This window comes from Octopus sinensis, linkage group LG5, assembly GCF_006345805.1.
Source record: "Octopus sinensis linkage group LG5, ASM634580v1, whole genome shotgun sequence".
NCBI lineage: Eukaryota > Metazoa > Mollusca > Cephalopoda > Octopoda > Octopodidae > Octopus > Octopus sinensis.
Genome location: NC_043001.1, coordinates 127,210,608 through 127,233,107, shown reverse-complemented (window position 1 = coordinate 127,233,107; position 22,500 = coordinate 127,210,608). Strand labels below are relative to the sequence as shown.

General features: G+C 38.4%; 1 protein-coding gene across 1 annotated transcript in view; it reads left to right on the top strand.

Moving 5' to 3' along the window:
• Positions 1-22,500, top strand: part of LOC115212271 (bactericidal permeability-increasing protein-like) — an 85,483-nt gene that overhangs the window by 10,269 nt on the left and 52,714 nt on the right. The window contains exons 2-4 of the mRNA XM_036503150.1: positions 2,959-3,058; positions 7,827-7,958; positions 9,125-9,198. Coding sequence (XP_036359043.1) covers positions 2,959-3,058; positions 7,827-7,958; positions 9,125-9,198 — 306 coding nt within the window. The remainder of the gene's footprint in view (positions 1-2,958; positions 3,059-7,826; positions 7,959-9,124; positions 9,199-22,500) is intronic.

The following is a 22,500-nucleotide window of genomic DNA, read 5'->3' as shown; positions in this document are numbered from 1 at the left end:
ACCTTGGGCAAGTGTCTTCTACTATAGCCTCAGGCCGACCTAAGCCTTGTGAGTGGATTTGGTAGACGGAAACTGAAAGAAGCCCGTCGTATATATGTTTATGTGTGTGTGTGTGTGTGTGTGTGTGTGTGTTTGTCCCCCTAGCATTGCTTGACAACCAATGCTGGTGTGTTTATGTCCCCGTTACTTAGCGGTTCGGCAAAAGATACCGATAAAATAAGTACTGGGCTTACAAAAGAATAAGTCCCGGGGTCGAGTTGCTCGATTAAAGGCGGTGCTCCAGCATGGCCGGAGTCAAATGACTGAAACAAGTAAAAGAGAGAGAGAGTAACCTCAAAAGGGCAAGACAAGCTTTTATTATACTCTAAGAACCGTGTGAGAAAGACAGAAAGAGAAAAAGAGAAAAAGAGAGAGTGTATGTATATGTGTATGTGCGTATGTGTGCATGTGTTATTAGTGTCTGCAGAAGTTATTAACACTTAAACATTTTACGAGCATTGCTGTGAAGTAATAATGAAAAAGCAGAAATATACTTGATTGGTCGCCACTTGGTTTACTAAGGATCGCACTGTCAGTGATTGCCTCCGAGCTGTGGCAAAAATTCCTTTGCATGCAAGAATTTGAACTTGCATCTCACCTATTGCAATGTTAGAATACTGCTAAACATAGGAAAGACTGGTGAGAGACACTGTAATTGCGGTACTATAGTTGGAAAAATAAAATATCTATATAGCAGTTCTTTGCGAGAACCGACTGCTAGAATATGACAGTCGTAGATATGTGACAGATATGATTTTAACAGAGAAGCTAGCAAAAGAGAGACACGTGCTAGAGAAAACTTGGCCATAAAATATCATTATTATGACCAAAATAGGCCAATAACTAACTGCTGTGAACGATCGGATAATGAGTTTTCTTGTTCTTATCAAAAAGAGATGCTATACCATACGAGCCAGTGTTTACGACACTAAAATAATTAACCGTAATGGTGCAAAAGGACAATCCTACAATCATCTGCAAATTACAATATACAGTATGCTCCAGAGAGGCAGGCTGGTATTAAAGAGTAATTTCAAAATTATCACGAGAGAAGAAGCGGGAAAGTGGGTGAGTGTTGATAAAAAAGGTGGTGTGTTGAGGTGCAATTCAAAGGGAAAACTTTTTCCTCACTTTTTGCTTCGAGCAGGAGTTCATCTTTACCAACACCATCTTGAAACTCAAAGAATAACGGAAAGTGGCCCGGATATGTTTGTAGTCAAAGCATTGACGTTGTGTAGGCTACACCGCGTAACTAAGTAGCTGAGCACGAGGGATGTAAGCTTACATGGATGTTGAGAGTGGCAAATTGTTATAAAAATTATTATAAATCATCAAATACTAAGATAACCCTCCCAGTTGTCTCCAAATGGAATAAAACTGGACCGTTCAAGCGAATTAAAATGGGAACTGGAAAGTTGATGGATAAGTATGGAAAATCATTTCTGGAAGTAGATAAGGACGAAGTTCTGCACTCATGAGAAATAACAAAGGCGAAGCAATTTGATTGTAAGATGGTCGCTATTTCGCACAACATTGTATAGCGCAACTGAGGTTCTGCCTGGTAACCCAACAAAACTGTGACTGGTTTGTTTGCATGGATAACGCTCTTGCTTAAATATTAGAGCAACATAACCAAGCTCACAAGAAATATCTTCGGGTTGAAAAAATCTCGATTAAGCTTTGCTAAATTTGGAGAAACCGCAAGTAGACTTGCAAGAGAAAGCTGGAGTGTTTGGAAAGCAAAGTGGCGATCAAGCTACAAACTGTGGCTGATTTCTATAACATTTGCCGCTTCTATTCTGGTCTGAAAGCTGTGTGCGGACCTCAGATAAGGAGTAACAATTAGGTGAAGTCAGCTGATGGCTCAACAATGTTTCAGGAAAAAAAGGTCAAGTGCTCGACTGCTTTACAGAGCACTTCACTAAATGTTCCGTGTACCAAGACACCTTAAACGGGAAACTTTGGAAAGTGTAACGCAGCACATTACATTGCGTAGAGACGTTGGCGGTAACAAGACAGGTCATTCTCAGATAGAAAGGTGTCAGGAGTGGATGGGATTCTTGTGGAATTGCGAAAAAAAGAGAAGACAATGTCATTAGAGGTCTACGGTAGTTAATCTTTGAATTATGGGAGGGTGGTGAAATCCTTCGGGACGTGAGAAATGTTTGTATTTTCCCAAATATTTCTCAAATTCACACCTTATTGTAAAAAAAAATGAAAGACGCAATGAAAATTGTAGTCCTAGATGAGATGGTTATGAATGGAACGCCCTTATTGACATACCTTCTCAGATTTATGGATAACCTGAAGCAAAACAACAACAGCAACTGCAATAGTTGCAGTAGTAGCAGAAGCAACCATCACCACAACAGCAACCGAATTTATGCATTGCGGAAAGATTAAAATCTTTGGAGGGGCTCCCGGTGATTATTTTTTCCTACATCTATAAACATAACTTCATGCCGACTACAGTATCATACATATTTATATATAAAAGTGAAGTTGTGTGAGTATCTGTCTCCTACGATTTAGATTCCTAACTACTCCCACATTTTGCGGTGCAGTTTAACCAAAACCGGGTATCTTATAGTCGTGATTCATATCGAGCCCTTCTGGGTATTAGCGCGCGTCTACGATGAGTTACGATTTAAAAAAAATTTACCATCATTTTTTTCCATTTTAATGCATTTTTTCGCTATTATATAAGGGAAGTAACTCTCTAAAAATGTCTACGATGAGTCAACGATTTAAAAAAAAATTTACCATAATTTTTTTCCATTTTTAATGCATTTTTTGCTATTTTCTGGTTATAACTCTCTAAAAATTCTTATATAGTTATTTCCCTTACAAACCCGAGCAACGCCGGGCGATACTGCTAGTCTATTATAATACTCTGATTTTTGTGTTTTCTTTTGGCAGCTTCCACTATTGGATTCACACAACTTCATGAACAATTCAAATCAATACGAAAAATTCCAAACATCGTACACACTGGCGACACTTACTACAGCTTGACAAAGTAAGCTTTAATTCATTGTAACATCATTGTGGCTTATATGCTATCGGTATCGTCGTTTAGCTGAGCAGAGGTGTTTCAGCTTTGCCTATAACCTCTTGTTTTCAGGTACAGGGTATCTAAAATTAAATATATTATTTAGGTTTATATATACTTGATCATTATAATCCTCTGACAGGCCTCTTATGTATAATTGTCAAATAGCTTTCCACAGATCGTTGGGAGATAACGATCTGCATGCTTTCAACTGAATTGCCAGGAAGCTTTTCAGTTTCAAAGGTGGTTGTGAAACAAAAGCTTCCGTCGTTGTTGTTTTCCAATGAGCATTATGCGATAGGCTTGGCTTGAAACACGCTTCTCTGTATGTAGCACGAATACGGCCAGCTAGTGTTCGAAGTTTATGAAATGATTTGGTCGTCTTAACTTCATGTAGAAGAAACATTTCTGTTAACTGATATGAATAGAATAGAATACTTCCATCTTTGGTTCAAGTGATCTTATATTCTTATCGTGTTTATAATTTAGAGATGGTGTAATATTTTATTACCGAGCACAAGTTTATAAAATGTTCTTCAATTTTCATTGACCTTTTCTTCACCCATCACTTTCCAGTAATGTAAACGCTGACCTCGTGTTTATAGATGCAGGTCAATTTTCTGGGACACATTGCGTACGTGTGATGGGTGTAAAAAGTGTACATATAAGACATCAGATATGATATGATATGATATTTGTGTATATATATATATATATATATATATGGGGAAGCACTCCGTCGGTTACGACGATGAGGGTTCCGGTTGATCCGAATCAACGGAACAGCCTGCTCGTGAAATTAACGTGTAAGTGGCTGAGCACTCCACAGACACGTGCACCCTTAACGTAGTTCTCGGGGATATTCAGCGTGACACAGAGAGTGACAAGGCCGGCCCCTTGAAATACAGGTACAACAGAAACAGGAAGTAAGAGTGAGACAAAGTTGAGAGTACAGCAGGGATCACCACCATCCCTGCCGGAGCCTCGTGGAGCTTTGGGTGTTTTCGCTCAATAAACACTCACAACGCCCGGTCTGGGAATCGAAACCGCGATCCTATGACCGCGAGTCCGCTGCCCTAACCACTGGGCCATTGCGCCTCCATATATATATATTGCACAATCATTAAATAACTCTCGTTATCACTTAACAGAACATTTCACAGCAGCCTCATAACTTTGTTACGTTTTGCAGTTTCTTTTATTTTCTTTCCATTTACTGTTATTAACATTCTGCTGTTTGGTCTTATACGGGACGTTGGAATAATTAAGGCATTGGAATGATAGAATTTATGGGACGACTGGCCAAATACAGCATTATAACTAATCCTATTCCTGTGCGAGTCAGAAATCAAATTCTGTTATGGTCAACTTTTTCTTTATCACACTTGAATCGATAAACGGATACCGATCAAATACCAAGGCATATTTAATCGATTGAACTCGACCCCTAAAGGACACTAAATAAATACAAGGTATTACGTCCGAAGCTCTAAGGATTCTAACGACTTTGTTATTCCGCCATGATATAATATTGGTTTCGAATTTTGGCACAAAGCTAGCAATTTCGCGAGAGGGGATGAGTCGATTACATCTGCCCCACTATTCAATTGGTACTCTTGCAACTGTGATCCAGAATATCCAGGATAGAAAAGCACCTGGAAGAGACTTGATTGTTGGATATTGGTACAACAAGCTAACATTCTACCGACCATATCTTATCAATCTGTATCAGCAAGCTTTCATTGAGAACAGTAGCATATCACACTGGTTAGCTCTGGCAGAAACAAAATTGATCCCCAAATGCAGAACCACCTACATGGCAAAAGACTACCGGCCAATTGCATGCCAGAACTTAATGTATAAGATATATACAACATGTTTAAACCTCTTCCACCAGGACCATTGTGAAACCAATAACATTATCACAGAAGAACAAGCAGATGGGAAGAAGGTAGTCTGTGGATGTGCTGAGCAATTGCTAATCAACAAAACTGTGATGTCACAGGTGCGAGAGCATAGGAGGAACTTAGTTTCAATATGGCTAGATTGCAAGAAGGCCTTTGACTCTGTTCCCCACTCATGGATGCAGGAAGCCCTTCAACTTGCTAAGGTTCCAGTGAGAATAATCAAAGCCATACCTTACCTGACTTCATCGTTGGCCACCATCTTGAAATTAAAGAAAAAGAGTGACTGTATTAGCATCGATAGAATACAGTATTGCAAAGGCATATTTCAAGAAGACAACCTCTCTGTGGTGTTGTTTATACTTTCCGTAAACCCCTTGGCATTCATGTTAAGGAAGTCTGAAAGATATCTTACTGGTTCACAAGGAAACAGAAATACCAAAATTACGCACTGTTTCTTTGTGGTTGACTTAAAACTTTATGCAAAGAATACGCATGAGCTAAAAAAAGAGTCTTGACCTAGTTACAACATTCTCAAAGGATGTAGGGTTGGAGTTTGGTCAGGATAAATGTTGTTATATGGTTGTGAAAAGGGGGAAAACTATAAACTGGACTAGTAACATCTCCATTTATGATTTGACTGTTTCCCCTGCATCTAACAAGGAATGTTACAGGTATGTAGGGTTGGATGAAAATATATCTTACACCTGTAACAAAACACGTGTCACTAAAGAATATTACAGCCGAAAATTTGGACCTCAAAACTCTCTACATTTACTAAAGCAGTGGCCCACAATGTGTTTGCAGTATCAGAACTCATACTAGCATTTGGGCTGCTTGATTGGCGCTTAATGAGATCCTATCCATTGATGTGAAAACCCGAAAAATACTAACAATCACACATAATTTCCACATAAACAGTGACGTAGACTGCCTCCACCTAAAACGAAAACAAGGAGGGAGAGGCACAACAACGATCCAAAATGCCTTTGAATGTCGCATCATATCCCTTCGGCAACATCTTTTAACCACCAAGTGTCGAAGTACATCCCTTGACCAACTTTGCATACATGAGGCTGATAACATCATAACACTTGGAAGGCAGCTCTTTGAGCAACACTCTTTGTCTGATAACCTAGAATACATGCCCAAAGAAGTCGCACGACTCTACCACAACGGATCAGCAGATGAGAGGATGAGCCTATATGAGCAGAAGACTATGCATGGATATGTTACTAGAAAGCACCGTGATGATAGTAACATCAATCATCAAAGCAGTCTATCATAGACCAATAGCCGGATTACTACCTCCCACTTTGAAGGGTATACGTTTTCAATCCAGGAACAGGAAATATCAACCAAGCACCTGATGCACAAAAGTGTTGGAGATGCAGGTAAAGTGTGACAACCGATGAAGGCTTTGTGGAGATCACACTGAACATATCACCCACATCATAAGCAGTTGTCCAAAAATGTCATCAAGGTATTACCTACCGGTATAATGTAGCGAGGGCATTCTATAATGAAATTCGCCGGAAGGATAATCCCGAAGACAAAGAAATAAGAACATACAACATGGTAGAAGCCATAGCCACTCATAAAAACAAGGAATGCTGGTGGAATGTACCAGTGAAGACCTTAATAAAATGTAAGCACAGCAGACCAGATATAATGATTTGGAACAGCGAAGAGAAACTGTGCACAGTTGTGGAAATTAACTGCCCAGCCGATGTTAACATAAAGCTGAAGATCAGTGAAAAAGAGAACACCTATGCTGAACTAATTGAGAAATCTGCAGTTACTCTATGCAGATTACAAGTCGAGGTTTATACCTGTAATTATTGAGAAATTATTCTTCTCAAATCCAGAAAGGAGAAAGCTAATTCGAAGACTACAGATCCAATCCATCACTGAAACTGTAAAAACCTGTAAAACTATCCAGAAGTTTATCATTTAAATATATACGAGCATGTCTATATATGCAACTCTATACATGAGAATACATACATAAAACTTACAAATCTGCACATACATACATACATACATACATACATACATACATACATACATACATACATACATACATACATACATACATACATACTTACATACATACAAATTTACTCACAAAACATTGGTTAGGCTGGGAATATAGTAGATGACACTAATTATCATATATATATATTATATTTATCTATATTATCTATATTCATATATACGAACTGATATATATAATATCACTGTGATTACCGTAACTGACCAGGCTATCATCAGATTTTGGTACATATCGCTGGTCACAATGCGCTTCGCATTGTTTTAGCTTGATAAGTATATATATATATATATATTATATATATTATATATATATATATATATATATATATATATATATTTAAGTAGGATAAAATTTTTTCGAAAAAAAATATCAATGGCCAGCATATTAAAAAATACCATTAAAGGTTAAAAATTATAAACAACTTATAAATAAGGGAAACGAAAATATTTCTAATGCCAATATGCCGAAAATTGGACCTATTGTCCATTACCATATGATTTATCACAATACGCACGCTATAAGTTGTTTATATATATATATATATACATAAACTTTATACACATACATACTACATATATACATACATACATATATATATATATAATATATAATATATATATATATATATATCTATATATATATATATATATATATATATACATACATACATACATACTCATACATACATACATACATACTACCATTCACTATAATTTGTTTAGATGTCACTACTTATTAATCTAAAATTCATTTTGTTCGTTCTTTTTCTTTTCAGTCTGTACGTAGATAAATTAACAAAACCCCACGGTAGCATTGCTTTTGTGCCTGGGCACGGTCTAAAATGGTCGATGACAATACCGAATGCACAGATCTCTGGTAACTGGCGTTACTCGAAAAAATTGTGGTTGTAAGTATTCAATTTAAGTTATGTAGTTCGCTCATAGACTTTGATGTCATCGTGAGTTTGTGGCGTGAATTTTTTAAAAATTTGGTTTCTGTGACTGTCAGTCAGTTTGTCTTGTCTATCTGTCTGTCTTTTACTATTTCTCAATACATATATACGATGGTGAAGTTTGTGCTTCAGTGCATATATATATATATATATATATATATATACATACACATGTACATGTGTGTGTGCGCGGGCGCAAGCAAACACACATACACATACAAACATACATATATATATATAAATTTATAATAACAAAGGGTAAAAGTAATTAATTTAGAAGTAATCAGTAATTTCACCAAGTAGAATTCGGCATGAAAAAGACCATTTCATGGTAAGCTTAAGTAATACTTTATAATTAGGGTTCAGCAACGATTTGCTTTACCACATACCGAAGTTTAGAAATAGCAGTCAAAAAATCTTAGCTATTCCTTCTACTTTAAAAGGGGCTCTCAGAAAAACCAAAGTACTTGAAAACAATCTACGCAGGCAAAAGGGAAAAATAACGAAATCAATCGATATTAGGTTACCCACGTACGCGCGTTTCGGAATTAGATCGGTATAAAGAATAAAAAATTATACCTTACCCGACAATTTTTGGCTCTTCAGCGTGGGATTTCTCAAATATTAATTATTAAATATTAAATTTTAAGGCACTGGAAAATATCTCTTCACCTAACGGTATATATATGTATATATATATATAGGGCTAAATGACAGTAACATTCGTCCCATTCTGGGACTGCCACGTTTCATTGGCAAAAGTCATTACTATATATATATATATATATATTAATATAGATAGCCGTGTGCAATGTGCTACCAAAAAGGAAAATCGTAATTGTCATTAAGTATGGCTAGAAATATATGTATGTATCGAAAAATTAAATTTTAGAAAAATCTTTAGAAGTGCGAGATTGAAAAAGAAGCGGACTGTACTTCTTGTCGTCCGTTCACTATTTCGTACATCAAAATTTCTGGTCTTCTCTTACTTTTACAACTCAATCATCGTTACCGGCGCCCTCCTCCTTCACCCCCTCCTCCTGCTCGTCCCCAACAGCACCATTTGTATAGCTATGAAACATAAAAATGTGATTATTAAAATGTGTTTACTTATTTTCTAGTTTCAGAGTTGGAGACGCTGGAAGTATGAAGATCAATATGCCAGAAACGCATGTTGAAATCATCATTAAATTGAGTATGTTACTTTTTTAACTCTTCACTTCCCCTTTCTTTCTATTTGTCTGTCTGTCTGTCTCTCTTTCTCTCTCTCCTCTCTCTCTTCTGCTTCCTTCTATCTTAAGTATTTTGTTTAAATGGTAACTGATTAGTTGATGTATTGATATTCAAGTTCAACTGCTGTAAGTCGAAGAATGTATGCAAACATTAGAAGTGAAGAAATTCCAAAAGTTTGACGTTTTCGTGAAATGATGTTGTAGGACAGCGATTAGTGTCGGGGCTGGAGTGTGCCTGTGTGTGTCCGGGGAACTCAGAATGAGTAATGGGAGAGGGGCGAGTATGTCAGGTTGGCTTGAGCTGAGATAGTATGCAGCTGAATAGTAGCGTCGTCGTTTCACTATGAAAGCAGACTGAGAGACAGCGTTTACGTAAGCTGGGGATGTGTTGCTGAGTGAATTCTTGCTAATGAGTCGAATAGTTTTCTTTTGGATAGGGTCTAGAATGCTTTTGGATAATGCAGTAGAAGCGATCCGTTTGTGTGAACAGTATTTCATTGGGAGGCGAGCTGGCAGAAACGTTAGCACACCGGGCGAAATGCTTTGCGGTATTTCGTCTGCCGTTACGTTCTGAGTTCAAATTCTGCCGAGGTCGACTTTGCCTTTCATCCTTTCGGGGTCGATAAATTAAGTACCAGTTACACACTGGGGTCGATTAAATAAGTACCAGTTACGCACTGGGGTCGATATAATCGACTTAATCCGTTTGTCTGTCCTTGTTTGTCCACTCTGTGTTTGGCCCCTTGTGGGTAGTAAAGATATAAGTATTTCATTGGGAGCTTTACTGAATCGGCAGTTGCTAGGAGCTGAAATTTTATATAACTTTACAGACGAATGCTAATCTTTGCCACTTTATGAATGTCGGATCCCTAGGAGAGAGTATCAGTGTTTCAGAGACCTAGCATTTGCTGCGACTTAGAGGATGTTTAATAACATGTAATAAAAATGAGATACAAGATTGTTTCATAGATATTCGCAGCGAAGAAAATTAGATTAACGACACTCGCATCACAGAAACTTTCGTGGATTTTGTTTCTGAGGCCAGAAAGATTTGATGTGAGGTGTCTATGTTGCTTGTGAATGACAATTGTGTGTAGTATAGGTTAGAAGACATGAAAATTGGTACCTCTTGTATAAGCGTTTTCAGATCTGTCAGCAAGTAGATTGTTAATGCAAAATGGGAAACATGCAGGCGACATACAAGAACCTTGGGGAACACCTTGAGAAAAAGGACATTATTTGGGACAAACATTGTAGCTCTGTGGAGATGGTAAAAAAACATCGCCAAATAGTAACGTGTTCAGGTCAGTTGACAAACTAGAAGAGAGGGGGGGATCAGAAGTATGGTATAGAGATGTGCAAAACGAGTGGAGATTTTACCCATATAAATTTAGGCTTTCGAAGGCTACTTATCGAAAATCTTCAAAACGGTGCTTTTTATACCACCAATCTAAAATTGAAACTTTGATGCACATTACAGTTGATTTTGTGTAGCTTGCCAAACAGATAAGGTGCCAAACAACGAACCGGAAGACTGGTTCGTATCTTCCCGGCGCTAATGTGTTGTGTAGGTTGCCAAGGAGCTTTGCTCTTAACTGCCTCGTAAGCTTAACTGCAAGTGGCTGTCCTACGATATAATTGGTAACATTCTCTGTTAAGAGAAGTGGTTAGTTAACGACATATGGATCGTTGACCTAGGGGTCATGAGTTCAATTTCTCAAGATGTGACGGACAAAGAAACCTTTGGGACAGTATAGCTTGTCATGGAAATACATTTAACTCTCATCTGTGACAGCAACCTATGTGTTGCTGTTGTGTATCCCTAGGGTTGTAACACACAGTTAAGCCAACTGAATGGCTTGGTGCCACACAAATATCTGTTGTAGTTGTTAGACGCCTCATCTGTCCAGCTGACAACTTACAGCAAGCTCAGACATGTAATGATGAATCATATAACGAGAACTCCTGACAAATTTTGGAAATCGGAGCATGCCTGATTTCGAGTACTGTAGAGTCAATCAGATATTCACAGATTCTTCCCTGAGTCGTTTGGCCGCGATTCGATATACAGGCTGAAGAATTGTCTTGCCCTCTTAGAGGCCCTGTATGCAACAAAACTAAACAGTCTAAAATAAACACCTTATTAAGTCATCCTGCAATATCCCACCGGGCAAACACTCACTCGCACGGATACAGACACACACAGACACACTACACACACACACACAGACACACAGACACACACACACACACACACACACACACACACACACACACACACACACGCATAGAGGAAGCTGCTCGTTCAGAGTACATCTGAACGCAAAAACAACAACAGCAACAACATATATGCAAGAAACCCACTCACATACACACGCATCTATATGTTTATGATACACAACAGATTATCATTCGCGATAATCTGTAATGTTTGCTATGTATAGAATGATGTTATGGGGTCGTATGAGCCTCATAAATCTATCTGCAAAGGTACGGCGCCTAACACCGGCTACGTAAACAACATAAACAACGTGAACTATTTTCAGAAGTTGTGCCCTGAAATTTAGCAATCGACTGCACTTCTAAAGGTCATCTGTCTATCTATCTATCTATCTATCTATCTATCTATCTATCTATCTATCTATCTATCTATCTATCTATCTATCTATCTATCTATCTATCTATGTGTCTGTCTGATCTATCTATCTAGATCTATCTATCTATCTATCTATCTATCTATCTATCTATCTATCTATCTATCTACTATCTATCTATCTATATACATCTATATATATGTATATTATATATATATATATTGTGTATGTATATATATATGTCCGTAAGAATGTATGTATAAGCAAACATGTATGAATATTTATGTCTACGCAATATATATATAAAGACATATTATAACATATATACGTATATATATATATATATATATATATATATATTATATATATATATATATATATATTATAATATATATGTATATATATATATATATATATAATATTATATATGCATACATATATATATATATGTAATATATGTATGTTGTATACACACACACACACACACACACACACACACACCCACACACATACACGTATTATTTTTTAATATTTCGCTTAAGCACTGCGAGGCTAATAGCCCGGTGTAGAACACAATATATGTATGCTTCAGAACGGTGTTAGGCGAGTATAGAACGGTAATAAGAACATAAGATGACAAAAGAAATAACGATTATGTTATGAACTTCATTAGCTTACAGCTGTTTCTGTACTCAACTATGAGTCCACTGCTTCTTATAGTAGAAACGCCTGTAAACTAATGGAATTGAATTTATAAAATAATCGTCTATTCCTTTGTCGTCTCATTTTCGTATACTCTTACTCTTTTACTTGTTTCAGTCATTTGACTGCGGCCATGCTGGGGCACCGCCTTTAGTCGAGCACTCGACCCCGGGACTTATTCTTTGTAAGCCCAGTACTTATTTATCGGTATCTTTTGCCGAACTGCTAAGTGACGGGGACGGTAAACACACCAGCACCGGTTGTCAAGCAATGCTAGGGGACAAACACAGACACCACACACATTATATATACATATATACGACAGGCTTCTTTCAGTTTCCGTCTGCTAAATCCACTCACAAGGCATTGGTCGGCCCGGGCTATAGCAGAAGACACTCGCCCAAGATGCCACGCAGTGGGACTGAAACCCGAACCCATGTTGTTGGTTAGCAAGCTACTTACCACACAGCCACTCCTGCGCCTATATATATATATTGATAAAAATGGTAAGACAACAAAAGAATGAAAGAGACCTCGATATTATGTAAATAGAGGAATTTATCTTTAAATGTAATATGTAACAATTATTCGGTAGCCATGATAAAACTCCAAGTTTCGGATGCCGAGGTGAAAATCCACGCCGCCATCTCTTCAGTTATCCGGTCATCGGATTTTTTTCCGATGTCACATATTACATTTACATATATATATATATATATATATATATATATATTATATATATATAATATATATATATATTATATATATATATATATATATATAATGATATATAATGTATCATCCAAGGATTCGGTTGTAGGAAGTTAGTAAGATTCGAGTAGCCCGTAAACGTTATTAAAAAAACTTCCAGGAACAACAGTGGTTTATATCCTTTTCTACACTAGGCACAAGGCCCGAAATTTTGGGGGAGGGGAGGGGGCAGTCGATTAAATCGACCCCAGCATGCAACTGCTACTTAATTTATCGACCCCGAAAGGATGAAAAGCAAAGTCAACCTCGGCGGATCTCTAATGATAATATCAATAAAAACGTTTCTCATACGATGACTATCAGAACCAGTCTGCCGTGTCAATCGAGAGAAGAATGTGTGTGCATGCGTGTGTGAGCTTACACCATCAATTCAACAGTTTTTGACCGAGTGCTGGCTTATCCGTGCTGGTCACATGGTTACGTGTTCATGCTAACCAATTGCAGGTTTGATTGTGTACTCTCGTAGTGTTCCTTATAGCCAAGTTGATGGAATTTAAACTCGAGAGGGTGAACGAGCGCTCTCTATAAAAATTCGAAGGTATGTGTGGACGTACTTTTTAATTGTCATGAAGGCAGCTCATCAAGGAGAGGCAACCTACTGGCTCAGCCAGGCCCGTTTTAGCAGGGTTATAGGTTCCAGGAAAAATCAGTATATTGGGCTTTATAATATACATTTATTGTTAGCAAGATGGCGGCGCATGGATTAGTGGTAAGGATATTTGGCTCACAATTGTAAGGTTATGAGTTCGTCTCCATGCGGCGCGTTGTCTCCTTGGGTAAGACCCTTTTTTTCTCATTGCTTCAGTCCACCTAACTGACAAAAATGAGTTGTACCTGTAAATTCAAAAGGCTTCCTTGTCATAATCTGTCACGCTGAATCTCCCTGGGAACTACGTTAAGGGTACTCGTGTCTGTGCAGTGCTCAGTCACTTGCTCGTCAATTTCTCGAGCAGGCTGTTCTGTTGATAGAACCATTTGAGACACTCACTGTCGTAACCAGCAAGCCCACAGCATATACGAATTAGAATTGGGCCCCTATGTTTGTGGGACTTCTATACAACTACTTACTGTGCCCATGCATTTAGTTCAGACAAATGTAACCATAGACCTGCAATTATTAGCAGTTTTCAATGATCTCAGTTTTGTCTTTATTTTTCTGGATGGTTTTTTGTATACGACAAAGTAAAGCCTTATGGGACAGTGTGATACGTGTCTTTCTTAGGTCTTAACTATGCACGAGTACTATTTGTAAGTATAAAACGTCCATTTGATTGTGTTGAGCTATTTTGAGTAATATATTCAGTTGAGCTAGATATGGAGATCTATAAAATATTTTGTTGTTAAAATATATGTGCAACAAACTGCTTGTATTTCTACTATACCCAAAATATTTAAACATTTTTTTTAATACTGTTGCTAAAATTATCTCTATATATATAAAGCTGAAGTTGTCTGTGTATGGCAGGTTTGGTAGCCTTCAAAGGTGCTTTTTTAACGATTTTTTTACTGCTGTGTCGCCATTTTTCGGTGTATTTCAACCAGAAAATGTTCACTTAAAGAGAATAGCAAGCTACATAATGCAAAATTTTTACTTTTCAAAAATTCCTATTCTAAAGGGTCGAAACAAGCCCGAGCAACACCGGGCGATACTGCTAGTTTAATTATAAAAATGAGTTTTTACACCTCAACTGGGTGTGAGAGTTCTCGCCCTCGGGTGAAATAGGAGTAAAATAAGAATCAAAGGGGTCTATAAGCAAAAAATGGTTGAAAACCACTGAGCTAGACGGACCCTGTATCAAAGATTCACTTCTCTTCAAGACGCAATAAATTATTCAAGTTTATGAAATTGTGAACTAAATTTTCTCAGCACTGATTATCAGAAGTCCCATCACAATTAGGGTTTATATATATATATACTTTGTATACTTCTCCCCTAAACAAATCTTGACGTGGGGACACGTTCCATAGTCCTCACTTGTTCTGAATTATGGGAATGTATATGTAACTACTACATAATATGTATGTATGTATGTATGTATGTATGTATGTATGTATGTATGTATGTATGTATGTATGTATGAATGTATGTATGTATGTATGTATGTACGTATGTAATGTATGCTTGTAGTTATGTATATGTGTGTGCATATCTGTGTGCATATATGTATGTATTTTGTGTGTTTGCATATACAGACTCTATGGCGCTAGAACACACACATTCTAATTTGTCTTTATCTTTTTTCCTTCCTCTCTGTGTCTCATTCGCACACTGAAACATACATAAGTATACACAGCCTCTACCCCATCTCTTACTCCACTCTGTCCGTCTGTCTGTCTGTCTGTCTCTCTCTCTCTCTCTTCTCTCTCTCTCTCTCTCTCCTCTCTCTCTCTCTCTCTCTCTATATATATATATATATATAATATATATATATATATTATATATATATATGTATACATACATACATATATATATACACACACACACACACATATATATATACATATTCACTTTTATGCTTGTAAGCAGGCAAGCATGCCTATGTAAAATTCAACCATAAAACGGAAGTGAACCTACACCACGTAAAAGGATCACACAGTGCGTGTCAAAGGTCAGACAACTTTAATTGCTTGTTTCTATAAACCCAATGAAAAAAAAAAACACTTTCGTTGATGTTATTTTTTTCTTTCTGTTTTGCTTTAAACGACTTTTGCTTTGTTGCTAAGTTGGATCGGCTTTTATTTATGTGTGTGTGTGTGTATATGAGATCGTGTATGAGAACGTGCATGTGTGTGTGTATGTGTGTGTGTGCACGTGTATATGGGTCTTTATTTGTCTATGAAATTGCTTTTATCTCATATCTGTTCTCCACTAAACAAGTCAATTTTACTTACTCTCAGAGGTGAATTAAAACACAAGTATATTGTTTAGTCTCTAGCATTATCCTTTGATAAGATTATCAGGCAATTTACTTGTGATGATGATTATGAGGTGAAGGAGCAGATGGAGAAGGACGAGGAAAAGAAGAAGAATGAAAATCCGAGGTAATTGAAATTCAGTTATGAATATATTATCCTGTCTTTCTCTGCTCTGTGTTCATGAATAAGCTCCTTCCTTCCAGTAGTTTGAATCAGGAACACCAGCGCGCACATAAGGAGCGTTGTGAGCTAATAAGGGGACAACAAAAGTCAAGAAGCCTTAGATATTTAGAGAAGGCCGTGGTGGAGGGGTATGCGTGGTTGTGTGGTAAGAAGCTTGCTTTCCAACCACATGGTTCCGGGTTCAGTCACACCGCGTATCTTCTACTATAGCCTCAGGCCGACCAAAGCCTTGTGAGTGGATTTAGTAGACGGAAACTGAAAGAAGCCTGTCGTGTGTATAATAGACGACACATGTCCAAGTTGTCTTGCAGGGGGACTGAACACGGAACCATGTAGTTAGGAAGCAAGCTTCTTTATTTCATCATATTGGCCATAAGGCCTTACACAGAGAAAGAAAGCTGCGGGCAGGACATAGACATAATATTATGTGATATGAAAATGATGATTTATGGGGGAAAATGCGACGGCTGCCGATCGATTTTCCCCGAAAACATTGATCTCTTGTATATTGTTCATGAGGCAGCAAACCTCTACATTGTTCACAATATTCAATAACAAAATTCAATAACAAAATGAGGCGCTAAGCCTCTTACCTTTCTTTCCAAACTCGGAACTTTCAATAACACTGATGGCTCTTCAACCTCTTATCATTATTCCTCCTCATCATCGTTTGTGCCTGCATACTTCGCCATCATCCAGGCCTCATTCAAGATCAAGGCAGGCACCTATTTCTTTACTACCCACAAGGGGCTAAACACAGAGGAGACAAACAAGGACAGACAAACGGATTCAGTCGGTTATATCGACCCCAGTGCGTAACTGGTACTTATTTAATCGACCCCGAAAGGATGAAAGGCAAAGTCGACCTCGGCGGAATTTGAACTCAGAACGTAACGGCAGACGAAATACGGCTACGCATTTCGCCCGGCGTGCTAACGCTTCTGCCAGCTCGCCGCCCTGAAGGCGGGCACCGTGTCGGCGTCGCCCGGCCACAAGCGATATTCCTCATTGAGTCCCTTCAGCTTACTCATGATGGGCAACGTTATGACCCCCACAGCTATCTGCGGAGGCCATTCGGGATCCTGTATGCAGGCTAAAGGCACTCCCTTATGGTGCTTTCCCATCACCTTTTCTACCTCTCCGCCTCTATAGAAGAAGATCAATAATTATTTCCTCCGGGAGCGGGATAGTCAATTCTACCGTTGGCGTCACAATTCTCGCCAACGGTGTCTCTTCCCCTGCCGTGGCACAACCCCTACCGACGAGGTTCCGGGACATTCAGGTACTATTTCACCGACTGCCGGCAATGTCCCGTTTCTGTTCCTCTTCCTCTTTTTTTCTTTTCAACTGAAGGAGGGTGCTTCTTCTCCGTGACCGGGAGATTCCCCTCCCTTTCCTCATCCCTAAGATCCTTCGGTGAGCACCCATTGTGCTCACCTTCTTCCTCTTGCGGCCCTTCTTTCAGGAGTCCCCTGCCTCCTCGGCCGCCTTGGTTCCCTCTTCTACAACGGTCTCAACCAACTGTTCCAGGACTTTACTTTGTTCCTGGAGACAGTTTTTCTTTATATGGTCAGGCTCCAGGCACCAGTGACACCTGGCGTGGGGGGGGGACCCTCAAGAATCACTGGGTACCTGCACCCAGCCATTTTCAAAAAATCTGGAAAAACCAGATTGGCTGATTGGGTCCACAGGGTCAAACAGCTTTTGATCCAATCCAATCAGCCGCAGGTAAAACTTTCACATTAAGGAGCCTGGCTCCGCTGCCACCCAGACCCCGGCGGATAGTCTCCTCTATCCACTCGGATTTTATCCCGGGTGGCAACCCGCAGACCCAAGCTCTTGTTAACCTCGTTCGCAGATACTCTGCCAACTCCTTTTCAATTACAGTCTTTTCAAATAGGGCGATGGTGGAGTAAGTCCTCAACACCACCGTCCTCTCTTCAAGTTCTTTCAACCACTGTTTGGGTGGTATAATTTCCCACTCCAAAACATTGTCTTTTTTCATTAACGTGGTTCTCACGAAGACTCAGCGTGACACAGTGTGACAAGGCTGGCATTTTGAAATACAGGTACAACTCATTTTTGCCAGCTGAGTAGACTGGAGCAACTTGAAATAAAGTGTCTTGCTCAAGGACACAACACATCACCCGGAATTGGATTCACGACCTTACGAAATTTTGAAGGTAGTGGGTAAGTCGATTACATCGACTCCAGCACTCGACTGGTACTCATTTCATCGACTCCGAAAGGATGAAAGGTTAAGCTGACCTCAGTGGAATTTGAACTCAGAATGTAGACACGGTTGAAGTGCTACTAAGCATTTCGCCCGGCGTGCTAACTATTCAGCTGTTCTGATGCTGCGTGCAGTTCTGATCGGTTATTAATATTTGGTGTATATTTCTTAATTAAAAGAGCTTCTTTTATTCTCAAGTTGCCAATGTTTCTTTCTTTCTTTCCAACTTCAATGGATGTCTTGGGTGTAGCAATTTTATAGATGTTTTTTGGCTGAAGTAGTATTAGCATAGAAGTAATTTTCTGCATATGTGTAATTTTAGCATATTACTCTTTTACTTGTTTCAGTAATTTGACTACGACCAAGCTGGAGCACCGTGTTTAGTCGAATAAATCAACCCCAGGACTTTCTAAGCTTAGTACTTATTCTATCGGTCTCTTTTGCCGAACTAAGTTACGGGGACGTAAACACACCAACATCGGTTGCCAAGCGATGGTGGTGAGACGAACACAGCCACACAAATACATACATACATACATACATACATACATACATACATACATACATACATGCATGCATGCATACATACATACATACATACATACATAATACATACATACATACATACATACATACATACATACATATACAGAGTGTCCCAGATGTCGCACACCATTCTGGTTTTCATTTTAAATACTTAAAGCATTTTATTTTATTATATTTTTTCGGCATGTTTTATTGTAGAGGATGCTCAATTTGAGCATTTGTTACGATTAATTTCAATAACGTGTTTTTGAAATCAATTAGGGTGTATCAGGGTGGTGCGCAACTTCTGGGACACCCTGTTTATATATATATATACATATATATATATATACGACGGGCTTCTTTTAGATTCCGTCTACCAAATCCACTCACACGGCTTTGGTCGGCCCGAGACTATAGTAGAAGACGCCCAAGGTGCCACACAGTGGACTAAACCGGTACCATGTGGTTGGTAAACAAGCTATTTACCACACAGCCACTCCTGCTAAGATTCATTTTCGTTGGTAAACCTTTCTGCAGAAATTAGTTTCTATATCAAGCTTTAGTTTGTCCTTAAATCACTGACCTAAAGTGAATTTTGGGCAAAGATTTAGTAAATGTATCTTTTCGGTTGATAGGGTGTTAGATAGGCGGCGAGTTGGCAAAAACGTTAGCACGCCGGGCGAAATGCTTAGCGGTATTTCGTCTGCCGTTACGTTCTGAGTTCAAATTCCGCCGAGGTCGACTTTGCCTTTCATCCTTTCGGGGTCGATAAATTAAGCACCAGTTACGCACTGGGGTGGATGTAATCGACTTAATACCTATGCCTGTCCTTGTTTGTCCCTTCTGTGTTTAGTAATAAAGAAATAGGGTGCTAGATAGATCTGTGACATGTGGCTTGTTGTAACCGGAAGTTGTAGACTCAAAGCTGTTGCTATTTGCGATGTTTCGGTAGTACCAGGATCAATGTTATTTTTATTGTTCTTGGTATATCAGCGGCTTCATGTTGGAGGTTGTGTGCCTGTTGAGTTGCTGGTTAGGTGGTGGTGTCAGTGTTACTGTTACGGTTTTTATAACGACTGAGATAGAATGAAGTGGTGTAATGATTTCGAATCCTACCGAATTGACGTTCAAGGCGTTTTTTTTATCATGGTCCACACATTTGTCGAAACAGCTGTTGTGTGTGTGTGCGTGTGTGCGTTTCTATGTTTGTATGTGTGTGCGTGTGTATCTATGTTTGTATACCAGTACCTATATCCGTTGATAGTCAGGAGCGTGTGAAGAAGTCAATACGAATGTAGGGTAGAATGTTTTATTTAGGTCAATTCAATGGCCTGTTACCTCCGGATTTTCTTCAATATGTTGTCCGTTCCTCGGACAAGACAACTCTGAAACTATGTATATATATATATAACGGGAAGCTTTATGAAAATAAACAAAAGACGAAGGCAGGTGGAATACAAACAAACAATTGTATTAGTATGGCGCTCAGGAATATAAATAAAACAAGTCTTTTACGTTTCGAGCCTACGCTCTTCAACAGAAAGATACACAGAAAAGAACACGGAGAGAAAACAAGAGAGAAAAAATGCGTGCAGAAGCTAGCGAATCAACATGGCGATATATATATATATAATATATATATATATATATATATGAGACAAGGCATAAATAATGGTCATTACATATTTTCTCTTTGTGAAATATTTTGCCCGGATTGATAATTCCTCACTAAAAACTCATATATATATATATCATTGCTTTTATATCGAGTTATAATAAAAACAGTTTAACTGTAAACTGAAAAATTATTCCATACTTCCTCCTTATGGTGACCACTCTTCTTGTAAAAGTATCACACAAACACACACACACACACACACACACACGTAAATAGATTCAGGGATATGTGTGTGTAGGTGTTTCATCCTCTTTGTCATCTGCGATCAAATCGGACTAGTGATAGAGTGATTCATCATCTTACATATTCAAACAACGTAAAAACAAAAACAAAAAAACCCCAAAAAGCTAAAAACAAAAATGTTTTTAATGTATATAGACAATTTTATTCGTTTAGTCGAAGATAAGCCTTAATTCTGTCGCTCTTTCGAATTTCCATGTCGCCTTGAGAAATATTCTTTTTGTTTCTTTAGTAAAATTTCTTATTCTTTCTATCCTTATCTTCATATTTTTTTGATTTTGTTTTTTAATTTTTTTTTTTAATTTATCGTTCTGTATTTTTTATCTTTTATTTGCACAATTTTTTCTTTGTTATATTTCTAGCTGTTTCGTTAAATATTTATTTAGATAATTCTAAATTCGACATCTGAATCACAAGTCGCTAGGGGTCATCATGAGATTTGACAAGATAGACTGCCAATGATGATGGAGTGGCTGTACGTGTTCGCTCAACTTGCTAGAAATAGCAGTCTAATGTCTCTTAAATTTCAACCTATACTGTCTTATTAAAAAAAAGGTAGAGTGCACATCGCACTGTGTTTCCCTTTCGAAAAAGAAAACCTCCGTCCCTTTTCCGATAGGGGCGGGGGTGGTGATGGTTAGAATGCTGTGAGCGTAGGTCTGTTCAACGTTGACCTAGGGCTAAACAACCACAACCGCAACAATGACGACGACAACGATAACGACGACAACAACAACGACGACAACAACAACGACGACGACAACGATAACAACAACAACAACAACGAGATACCAAAAAATATTAATCTTTTCTTTGTTGGCCACAAGGACTGCAAAAACTTTTAGCACAATACAAACACAAAGGACAGTGAGAATTTACTAAAACACGCGTAAACAATAAAACAACAATTAACAAAAGGCTTATTACAGCAACATTCCCCATTAAGGGGAGAAACACCACCCAGAGGTGAAAGACAATCCCATAGGTCCCAAGTTACCCTTTTAGCCAGGGATGATACTACATCAAGCGTTTCTCTTTCCCCTGTACTTTTAGCTTACAAGTGCAAGCTTAAGGCAGGACCACTTACTCGGGTCATTATCTCTACATTCACCCAACCTTTTTACAAATTCAGTGGTGGGGGGCAGAACCTCTCTCTCCAACCTCACTTTCCTTTCCAAGTGAAACTTGAAAACGTTGATGAGGACTTGACCGTAAAGGAAAGTGTCTGCCTTCAGTCATTCCAGTCGTGGCCACCACACATCATACTATCCTACTTCGCCATAGCCATCTGACAGTAGAAAACTGCCTGCTCTTCTCGGCCAAAGGAAGGTGACGGGGTGATCTGTACAGCGATGTCAGCCGATAGCCAGATCTTTCCTACATGTGATATCAGCAGTTCAACATAACACCACAAGTCAGC